Source organism: Ostrea edulis, chromosome 6 (genome assembly GCF_947568905.1).
Source record: "Ostrea edulis chromosome 6, xbOstEdul1.1, whole genome shotgun sequence".
Taxonomy (NCBI): Eukaryota; Metazoa; Mollusca; class Bivalvia; order Ostreida; family Ostreidae; genus Ostrea; species Ostrea edulis.
In genome coordinates this window covers 35186665-35198956 of record NC_079169.1, presented here as the reverse complement: position 1 = coordinate 35198956, position 12292 = coordinate 35186665, and the positions used below count along the sequence as shown (strand labels likewise).

Below are 12292 nucleotides of genomic sequence, written 5' to 3'. Positions count from 1 at the left end.
GATGTTTAAAAATGGATGAGTATTGAAATGTAAAGCCGAGGGATAACTTTCTTCATGAGAACTTCAGTTTGAAAACGTTATTAGATGAAGGCTATTGTTATACATAATAAAATATTGTTTAAACAATGTTAAATTAAATGTAGGATGTATTTAGGTGAAGGATGTAGGATGTATTTAGATGAAGGATGTAATTAGATGAAGGCTATAGGATGTATTTGTCAATTGCATTGAAAATATTGTCTATGTACACTTAAAACACCGGAGTGCTCTGTGGGCCCAGGCTAATGCCTACTAAAATGATTGAGGTCAAATTCAATATCTCAGCAAGTGCTTGGAAGTTTTGGACGTTTGATGACATATACAGGTCGAAATCTGCGGAATGTAATACATTATGCCAGTAATTATTTTTGGACAAAGGAATTGGATACTCCAAGTTAAAAGTAGTAGACCTTTGTTTATTATACATATTAGGGGACGGTATATTGTACGTATTACGGGGACTGTTTATTGTACGTATTTGGGGGCTCGGGCATTCGGGAAGTTTGTGATTCTCTATTGTTCATATCAGGGAACTCAAACATTTGGAAGGTCTGCAAGTAAGGCAAAAGATAAAGTGCTCTATGAAAGTTTTGACAAACGGCAAGGTTCTCTCTGAAAGCTCAACATGCTATATGAAAACTGACAAACGGCAAGATACTCTATGAAAGCTTTGACAAACGGCAAGATACTCTATGAAAGCGTTAACTAACGGCAAGGTACTCTATGAAAGCGTTGACAAACGACAAGGTACTCTTATGAAAGCATTGACAAAAGGCAAGGTACTCTGTGAAAGCTTTGACAAACGACAAGGTGCTCTATGAAAATGTTGACAAACGGCAAGGTACTTTATGAAAGCAATGACAAACGACAAGCGTTGATAAACGACAAGGTGCTGTGTGAAAGTGTTGACAAACGGCAAGGTGCTCTGTGAAAGCATTGACAAACGACAAGGTGCTCTGTGAAAGCGTTGACAAACGGCAAGGTGCTCTATGAAAGCGTTGACAAACGGCAAGGTACTGTGTGAAAACTTCATTCCCACGATTACAGTTTTGCATGGTATGGAATGCGGATTCCTTTACTGGTCGGAAGAAATATACAAGTACCAAGTCCAACGGTATCTTCCAATTCTGAATAGGAAATAGCTTTATTAAACCTCTGTTACTGTTTAGATACGTTCTGGAGAAAGCACATGTAGTTCTACCCACCTTTAGTTCTTGGGAACGGCGACGTTGTAACATTAAATAGTTATCCCGTTGAAAAACAACCCCAGGGGTAATCCCTTAACGTTAAAAATTGACCCCGATCAAAATTTAAGGTTAAGTGTTGATCAAAAACGGTCATTGAAAAGTAATCAACGTTAAATTTTGATCATTAATGGGGTAATTTTGAAACGGCTACTTAAATGTTGCATGCATGATATGAATGTTTAGAGAGAGAGAAAGAGAGGAGACCCAAGGAATCATTATTAGCCAGGTAAACAAAATTTGATCCCTAAGAAGAATTTACTCTATCTTTTCCTTTGTCTCTCTTCCCTCATAGATGAATTTTCTCTGGGCTATAACGTTATCAAGTTAAGAATGAGGGCATTATACTTTCCAAGTAAAGAAATTTTCAACTCAATATTTAAAATATGAACATGCATGTATGAAATTGTAAAAACACTATGCTCGAAAGAAAAACAGGAAAGAAGTGGAGATGTTGCGAATCGCCCCCAAACATGGAAAATGAGCGAAATTAATTTTGAAAATCGAGCAGTAGAAAGTTCTATGGAAGTTGAATATTCATCTTGTAAATCACTTAATGCATTATGTACAAATTAATGATGACACCCCCCCCCCCCCATAAATTGTAGTATTTATCAGCCAAAATAGTAAATATTGGTGGCTCCCCTTCCCCTCCTCTGCCTATCAACGCCCATGATCTTCGAAATGTTGTCATGAGCGTATTAAAATGAATCTCGCGTAAGCGGAGATTTTGTTATTTCTTGGAATTTGGAAATTCATTGTTGTGGTATGATAGTGAAAGTCAAAATCCCTTAAAAGTGTCTTATGATTGCATCATTTTGTGTTTCATTTCTCACTCATTTTCTGGGAGAGGACCCCATATCCCCCTCAACTTATTATTTTAGACAGTAATAAAATACATGTACCCCCACCCCCGATTTAATGTTTGATTTGCTTCCTGTGTAGCCTTAAAGTCTACTAATAATTACCCAACGCAATGCGTGAATCCTATGCATATTCTTTTTATGCTTAATAAAGTTTGTGAATAAGCCGCTGTTCAAAATAATTAATCTGGCTTTGACGTACCCGGGGATTTATCTGAAATGCTGAAAATGATTTTATTCCTCCTGTCAAATTTAGATCCCCCCAACACACATGTTTATCTCCAATGCGTTAATCTTGAAACATGGTCCCTGTCACTGGAATTTTGCGATAGTTTCCCTTCACTTTGGAAAAAATTCACTATTTTTATTATGAATTCTAACATGACTTAAGATGGTTTCCATACTCTCCCAATACAAAGGGTTAGAGCCACGAACAGCCTAAATCAACTTTGCTCTATAAATTGAATATCAAAATAAGATATTTGAAATTTTCAAAAAATGTATGCTTTATCAAATTCGTACCATTGTGTAGCGTTCTATGGACTTTTGAAGAGGCGTATGGCAGATATAATTCAAAATATTAGAAACATTTCATTTAGATTTCATGATCATTTATATAGCTTTATTCAGTTTATGTACATGCAAATTTATAAAGGCCATAAAACATGAACTTTAATCGATGGTAGTCAGATTTCTATGGGAATAAAGAGATTTGTATTTCAAAAAGACTGCGCATTTGCCAAATAAGTCAATTCAAATGATCGTTTTTTATGTCGCCGGTCAAGCGACATGTTGAGAAAACTGTATTTGAGAAACATTTGTATATTTGAAGTCATTTTTTAATGTTGAAATATGCCCCCCCACCACCACCACCACTTGACCTAAGTATGGACTGTACAGAAAACCTTTTGTATATTTAGGGCATTCTTTTAATGCTGAAATATGACCTCCCACTACCTGACTGAAATATGGATTGCAAAGAAACGTGTATATTTGGGGTAATTTTTCAATGTTGAAATACCGGTATGGTCTCACCACTTTTCCGAGATGTGGACTGTACAGATTACGTTTTGTACATCGAGGGTCGTTTTTTTTTTCAATGTTAAAATTAGACACCCCCCCCCCACCGGAAATGACATCTAAGGGTGATTTTTCAACAAGGATCAAAATTTGACGTTTTGAAGGGTAATTAACGGTCTGGGTCAATTTTCAACGTTAAAAATTGATGATAAAAAATTACTCCTAGGTTCGTTTTTCAACGGGGTCACTAACCTTACACCGAGGGGTCACTATTTAACGTTACACTATACGTACCGAGAGAGTTGATCATGATCTTTAAAATGTCAGCTGTGTCTATAATTTATATCAACGAGGAACTGAATATCCGATCGGATGAATGGATCAATTTGAGACCGCACGCATACTTATAGGCACACACAAGCAGATACACACCGACACGCACATTCAGACGCACGCACACACAAACACATGTAGAGATATACACAAGCGCGCGAACATACACATTCTATATACTGTTCCTACTTCTTGGCTTCAAGTTTAGTAACATGCAAATGCTGATTTCATGTATACTACTATACTTCTATCCGTATTAAATCGTTTAAATCCTACATTGCCTTATTTATTATTTTAACCAAGAAGATAGCCATCTGTGTACACTTAGCTTTCGAAGATGGATAGGAGGAAAGCTAGATTCATCTTATTGAAATCGAAGGTGTGACTGTGTACCAAACACAAAAACACATTCATTATATTTCCTGAATTCCTTATACAACTACCGAAATTATGACTTGGAAATGAAAGCCTTGTCATTGTCGTTAAATATTTTATTTTCATCCCGCGAACTTTGTATTCCCCTGTATGCCTCTAAATAGACAGTGTTGTAATTTTTTTTTTATTTTTTTTTTTTTGACTTTGGTCGTGTTTTGTGGATATCAAAATATTTGGCATTTCAACAGGCATTTTCACAGAAAGTCATTACAAATAGCTTTACACAAACTACAAAATACTCCCGCAATGCACCATTTTTTTTTGCTAACAATATTGGGAAACCCCACCTGCTTGAGGGGGCTACCCCGTCTCACACCTACCCCTTTCGCCGCTTCGAGTCTCATTGAAGCCTTCAGTTTCATATTTATGCCCCTGACTGCAAATCCAGGATATGTCCATGATTTTAAATTCTATTTCAAAAGACTTTAAAAAGACTTAAAATTTAAAAAATTGTCTGTTGCTAATGAACGCGTTCCGTAGATGAGTGTAACTATTTTAACATTTTGGCCATAAAAATCAATGAGTAAATGAGATGCATGAAAATTGTTCAATATTAATGACTTTAATAATTACCATATTTTGGCACCACAGGCACTTGTTTCTGTAAATGACTTATGACCTCTGTATACTAATAGAGGTCATAAGTCATTTACAGAAACAAGTGCCTGTGTTTGGCACTTGTCTCGCTATCAACCCTACATCTTTATTTTCAGCTATCCCCAGAAAATGACCCGATGAAACAACAAAGAAAGCATTTCGTTGTTTATATTTATTCATGTATTATTAAGAAATATAAACTTGACTTAAGATTTGAAATAGTATATGGTTGACCCATTTGTTATGTTTAAAAATGGAATAGCTAATGCACCCTTTGACCTTGATGACACACACTCCATATTTGGTTATGATTTTGCAGACAGGTGCTACTAGAAAACGCAACAAATGTATACTATATGTTTATTGAACTTATATTGGTGAATATTGGCACGAGTTGGTTGTGAAAATGCACGAACTTGCGAGTGCATTTTGACAGCCAACGAGTGTCAATATTCAACAATATAAGTTCAATAAACCTTTTATTATATAGCTAAAGTATTTAGTTGTTAAATTATATCCCTTTTCACTCAAAATACTCCAATTCAGACGAGAATTCATCAATATTGGCATCTAAGGTGAAGGTGTGCAATAATAGCATGCGTTTCTTAACTGTTCAACATTAAACCCGTCATTAATGCATGAAGCAAACTGATTCTGTGAATGGGGACATTATAATTTATGTACAGTAAAACATTTTGTTTAAATAAATGAATATGATATCAAATACCGGCTCTGTCATCTTCGCAAGACAAGCGTTTTCGGTCCGCTTCGCTCCCCAAGCGGACCGAAAACGCTTGGCTTGCGAAGATGCGGCTCTGTCAGATTCGGAGGACCGTCATCTGCCATTTCGGCTTGTTTACGTCTTTTTTAAAAAAGGTAACATCAATATTGAACGCTCATGGTCGGAATGTTTCGGGCGCACACAATTTACGCAATGCAAAGTTAGCGTTCAATAAATTGTCAGGATATTGAACGCTAACATTCTCTATAGATTTTACTCAGATTTTATAATAGACTATTTATTAGCTATATAATAAATGTATTTATTTCATGATAAAAGCAATGCCAATTTCAAAAGAAATATGAGAAGATTCAGGGAATATATTTGATGTTTATATTGTTAGTCTGGTCAGGAGTGATATTATTGATTAATTACGAAAAGTTTTGAATACTTTGATGTGACTATCTAAGGGCTACTGTGCCGCGTTTGTTGAAAGTATAGTGGACATGTGTAATGAATAAGATCGTCAAAACAAAAGTGACGAGTCTCCTTAAACAATCTGTTTTAATGAGTTTGGTTACTATCCACGCACACAATAACTGTCAATGATTCGATCATTACCATGCGGTTTATTCGCTGTGTAAATAAAATGCCAGTCAATGGGTCATGATACACCTCTGGGAATGGTAAAATCTACGATTAAGATATTTTACACAGTAGACGTTAATTACCGCTTTAGATTCCATAAAATAATAAATAATATCTTACAAAAACTCTACTGACTGAATTTGGTGACTGTTAAGAAAGTTACACATGTCATACGGGCTTCACATGCAGATTTAAAAGTTCACCAACATTACATGCACCATTGAGCGTGTATTTACCCAGTTACTATACTGTGGATATAGGTCAAATTTTGCAAGGGGTAATCCAGGGAAATATGGCGACCAGTGAATCAAAATACCCACTGGGCTCTCCCCAGGAACACGTCCAGACAAAATATCCACTGGGCTCCCCCCAAGAACACGTCCAGATGTGTGATAAGCACACGGAACTCATTGATATGTTCTGTGAGGATTGCAAGGTATTCATTTGTTCTGAATGTGCAAAAACAGATCACCGCGATCACAGGTGGGTGACAATAGTGAAAGCTGCCAGCGACAGGAGAAGACAACTCCAGAAGTTACTGAGTGATGTCAAGAAAGAAAATCTCCCCAAAATTGATGAAGGCTTAAAGAAATCATTAAATCAAATAAAGGAAAACGAAAGGCTGTGTGGTTTTGAAGTGGAAATATTACAAAAACAAGTGGATGAAATCACTGAAAAACTTTTGGATATTAAGAAACGACACGAGAAGGCAATGGAAGACAATCTGTCCAAGAAGAACGATGAAGTGAATCTTTTCCAATCCCAGCTGGACAAGAAGAGAAAGCAGATTGTGGACCTGTTGTCATTGATGGAGGAGAACAACAGAACGATGTCGGACTACAGCTTGATAGACAACCACAGGGAACTAAAACAGCAGCTGGCTGACGTTCATACTGAATTGAAGAACTGTGAATATTCCATGAGATATGGAAAAGGGGAAATCAAAGAAAACTTGGTGGAATCTTTATTTGGACAAACGTTTGATTTGGACGACATAAGTGCCACTGAAACAGATTCATTTTCATTTGGAAATAAATTGATATTTTCAATGAAGGCAGTAAATGAAGAATGTCACATCCGAAGTATCTCGTCAAAAGTCATCGAGCGAGTCAGTAAACAAGGTGAACAGAAACACACTGTCAATGTCGAGGGGAGAGATTTCAGTATTTCCGAGAACGGTTATGTGTTTTTTACCGATGAGAAGAACTGCTCGGTCAAGCGTCTGTCGGCGTCCGGATCCGTCTCTAGGATTACCAGCACAGATCCACTAGTACCGGTGGGTATCTGCCAGTCACTAGTTGGTGGACTGTTGATCACATTAAGGGATAAAGCATATAATTTCACAGATATAACATCGATTAAAAGATCGTTTGTAAGACACATGACGTTAAACGGTGACGTCATTAGAGAATACGAGTACCAAGAAGATGGACATACTAGACTTTTCACTTACGCATATAAAGTCATACAAAATGGCAACACTGATATCTGTGTTGTAAACGGGACTGGCAACGATACAGGCAATTTGTTACTCATGTCCTACTCTGGTCGTCTGAAGTCTGTCTACGACGGACAAAATCTGTCAGTTGACTTTAAACCACATGACATGGTGAGTGACTCCCGCCATAACCTGATTGTGACTGATGCACATAGCGACTGCATTCATCTGCTGAGCCCCGAGGGGGCGTTCCTGAAGTTTCTGTTAAGAGAGGAAGCCGTATTCGAGCCTACTGCGTTATCTCTCTGTTTATCCACGTTATGGGTGGGGAATTCTGAAGGACTGGTTAAAGTGTTCTGTTACAAAAACGCACGATAACGTTTGAGGGTCTAAATGTAGAAATTATCTTGGCGTGAACATGTTATATTGAATAAATACATATAATTTCATTATTGTTAACAATTAGTATTTGCAAGGAGCGGAACATTCACCTGATCCATCATTTTGTGAAATTGTGTTTCGTGATCAGTGGCATATATAATTGTGTGTCATGAAAACAAGACTCAAGTCTATTTACAAACAAACTAGTGAAATGTTAATTTTATAATTTAAAGCATCCTAATTTTGCGCAGACACAAATCTTATTTTTAAGAACTGCTCCGTCTGTCGGACTGAACCTAGAGCTCTTAAAAAGTAACCTTTTAGGCTATACGAGATATATCTTACTCCAAAAAGAAAAAAAAGATACATGTACTTTACAATGCTCGCACATTGGCACAAGAAAATCTCAAGAGTTTCAAGCCAAAATGAAAGTTTGTTATGACAAAGATGCCAGGAACAGCGTTTTAAAACCAGGTGATTAGGTATGTTAGTTAGGGTGTTTCCGGACATCCTTTACAGGCCGGATATTATGGTTCTATGAAACTGAAAACAAGCTTAGTGATGTGAAGTATATAGTTAAGACACATGATCAGCGTAAAGGAAAACGAGTTTCCCAAATTAACATGTTGAAAGATGTGACCGTAATTGTATAAACCAGTTTCCACTTTGGTCAACGTTAAGACATTTCAAGATTGTGCTGAATATGAATTTAGTGTACAGAGTAGTGAAATATACAACTCTGATCGAATATTGTTTAACCCTCGAGAATATTTCACTCGTATGGAGACGTCACCACTGCCGGTCTCATCCAAAGGACCGCCCCATTTAGTCGCCTTCAACGACAAGCAAGGGGTACTGAGGACCTATTCTAACCCGGATCCCCATAGTATCATAGAACTCTGAAATTCCTACCAATCTTGATGCCAGACTTGAACATTTGAATAGTCATCAGAAAGAATAAGTTGAAAGGCTCACGGTTGATTATTCTTCAATCTCTGTTGGGGTTCCAAAAAGGACCTACTGTTATAGTGAGTGACGCTTTGTCCATCAAGCAGCATCATTATCGTTTGAATCGATTAGAAAAGCAGAACTTAACAAAATGCAGGACACGTTAGACAAAGATATTTTTAAGCCAATTAAAAAAATGGAGCTTGCATTCTCATACCGACAGCTGATGGTACCTAAAAAGTGTGTACTGACTTCTGAAAATGAGGTCTGTCACCGAAATAGACTCGTATGAAAGGCGAAGATAATGAACAATGATCAATCTCATAACTTCTATAAGCAATGCAAAATAGAGAGACGGACCCATGGATGATAGGGTGCCTAGGAGGAGTAAGCATCCCCTGTCGACTGGTCACACCCGCCGTGGGCCCTATATCTTGATCAGGTAAACGGAGTTATCCGTAGTCAAAATCAGTGTGTCAAGAACGGCTTAACAATCGGTATGAAAAACGTCAGACAGCGTTTCACCCAATGATAGGTTGTATTGGCAAACAGAAGTGCAGAACAAGCTAGACAATGATATTTTTGAGCCAATTAAAAAATGGAGGTTCGTTATAACAATCATAGAATTTGCGAAATGCTGAGGCCAAATAAAATAATATTTGTGGTTCCGGTCACATTCCCTTGAAAAATAGAGTAGGTATGTAGGGATTTTATTTTATTTTTTAATTTATATTCTTTAATGATAGATCTTAGATGGAAACACAATTTTCTTTTACTTTCACTTCTTTACATGTACCATTTACATATGGTGTGATATATACCTATAAAAATTGGTAGATCACCCTAGTTTTGACAATTCTTATATTTCAATAAAAAAAAAAATAGATACAGAAAAAAATCAGTGCATTTGGCAAAATCATGTTTTTGAACATGAAAGCAGGAAACGATATTTCAACCAGAGTACTGTTTTCAAGCCCTTCCAAGTTTTTGAATCTATCCAACTTTTTCAAAAATAAGGAGTGATCGCTCAGTATATTAAACAACATGAAAGTTGCACTATTGTTTAATATGTAAGCACTCATTAGTTGTAAGTCACTTTCTGTCTAACGTTAGATGGCCTGTAGTAAGTGTTTACAGCTTAGCATTTTAGCGGTATCTGTATATTGGCTATGAATCTACTTACAGTCAAGCTTCACCTGAAGGAAAACGGGCCAGAAACTATATGTATAGTGGTATATATTATAAACCCCTTCTCATAAAAGAAAATCTTTTTAAAAGGGTGCATTATATTCGGCAAAATACGGTAACTGATTTTGAAAATATTAAAAATAAAAGTTTAGGGTCAGGGGTAAAATCTAGGGAAGGTCGGGTAACCGGAACCACACATTATTTTGATTTGGCCCGACTTCAAACGAGACTGTTGAAAGCCCTGCACCTATTCCCAGATAACAAAATGAGAAATGCAAAATATGTTAATAAATTCGACCTGCTGAAAGCTTATTGGCAATTACCATTAACTGAAAGAGCCAAATAAATTTCTGCATTTGCAACTCCCGATGAACTTCAAAGTAATACAGATATTTCATAGCCAAATAATGGGCCCCTAGGGGCATAGACATATTAAACATTGCAATGAAGTACAATATGTTTGAATAACAATTAAAGGTACCAAGGGACGATGCATAGGGAACATACTGTTATATAGATATAAATATTGTTATTGTATCTATATCCATTTGCATACACCTTTCAATCATAAAAAATTAAATCATATAAAAGGTAAACAGATTTGTTCCACCTCGTACCAAACGTTGGGGTTCAAGGATATTCATACACTTGTAAAACCTTAATGCACATGTAATACATATACCTTTACATAATATGTAGACTCTCGTACATGAACTAGTCACAATACAAGTTTATGAATTTAGAAATAGACACAAGTATTCTGGATTTTCATTATTCATTAACCATATAAATTTGTCCAAGTCTTGTAGACAACTGAAGTTAGAACACTCTTCATTTATTGTCTTTAACATTTCTAGTCTTTCAAAATTAAACTTGTAACAACACAATAGAAAATGCATTTCGTCACCCACAGCACCAGCATTACAATGTGAGCATATTCTAAGATGTGCAGGTTTATTTCTGTATCTACCAGTTTCAATGATTAATTTATGACACGAAATTCTGAAGCTGCTGAAACTTCTTCTGTAGCCATAATTTTTTATAACTGACAAATAATTTTCTCTTTGAAAAAAACAACAACATTTGAACTTAGTGTATGTTCTAAGCTTAGAATTTAAATGTTCATGTCTAGTATCCACTCAATGGGTCAAGTATAATGATCTGAGAGCAGTATGTACTTGTTTCTTAAAAGTGTTCGCAGATACGGTCTTTGTTGTCGTAGAATTTATATTTGGGAAATATGCAAGAATGGCATTTATAGAGCTAAACCACAGGCAATTGCATCGCTTGGGGGTCGAATTTACTATATAAAGAGTAAAGGTATACAACTCTAAATATAGGGTACCCAAGTTAGCCGATGTAAAAACAATAAATTAATTGATATAAAATTCTACCCTCAAGCGATGCAATTGCCTGTGAGCTAAACCAGGAAGGAATGTTATTGTCATGAAGTTCCTTAGATGTTGTGTATGCCTTTGATATTACAAATGTATATTGTTAAAAGGTTCTATGTTTTCTAATCGGTACCAATCATTCAGCATATTGCTTAGTAAGTTGTAGGATAGAGGAAAGCTACCAAGTTCTCTGAAATAACCCCAAAAGTTGATGCTTTCTTATGAACACCCAATATTTGTCTACAAAACTTAATATGCAATTTTTCACATTTTGAATTTTTCAGAATATTGATTACACTTTTGTCTTTTCCAAACTTGGATGAGAAAGTAATAAGTAATGCCTTTTGGCATGAACAATGCCTCAGCTGCGTTTCAGAGGATGATTCACTTCCCTTTTCGTGACCTTCAAGGATTTGAAGCCTACATTGAGGATGCTATCATCTACATTGACACATGAGACGTACATCTCCGAATCATACGTGTATTCTTAAACAATGTGGTTATAGCAAACTTAACAGTGAATCTTGCGAAGGGGGATTTGTCACGCTATTGTGGAATATTTAGGTCACAAAGTGGGTCAAGGTTATGTTACACCTATTATTGCTATTGTGGAAAATTAAAATTACCGCCGCGGTGGCCGAGAGGTTAAAGCGTTCGCCCCGCATGCGGAAGGCTGGGATTCGACATACATGTACCTAAGTCGTTAAAACAGGTAGTGACAGTTCCATCGCCAAACGCTCGGCATCAGGTGTGAATGAATGGGTCCTCGGAGGTGACCTTAAAAACGGATGCCCCGTGTCACAGTAGGTGTGGCACGCTAAAGAACCCTCACTGCTCAATGGCCGTAAGCGCCCAGCATAGGCCTAAATTTGAAACCCTTCGCCTGGTTTGGTGACGTCTCCATGTGGGTGAAAAATTCTCGAGCGAGGCGTTAAGCAAGAAACAATCAATCAATAGATAAAAAATTCGCCTTAATGAATTTCTCTAAGGTGGACACACGGACACACGTGGTGATTTTTCTGTACGAATTCCTCGTATATTTT

At 36.6% G+C, this 12292-nt stretch overlaps 1 protein-coding gene across 1 annotated transcript; it reads left to right on the top strand.

Annotated features, from left to right (window-relative positions):
* Window positions 1-6192: 6192 nt before the first annotated feature.
* LOC125647127 (uncharacterized) lies at window positions 6193-7716 on the top strand. The gene has a single exon (XM_048873816.2). The coding sequence runs from the start codon at window positions 6193-6195 to the stop codon at window positions 7714-7716; it is 1524 nt and encodes a 507-aa protein (XP_048729773.2).
* Window positions 7717-12292: the final 4576 nt, after the last annotated feature.

Excerpts from the sequence above, each read along its gene's own strand:
- LOC125647127 (XM_048873816.2), top strand. The coding sequence starts at position 6,193 with ATGGCGACCAGTGAATCAAAATACCCACTGGGCTCTCCCCAGGAACAC.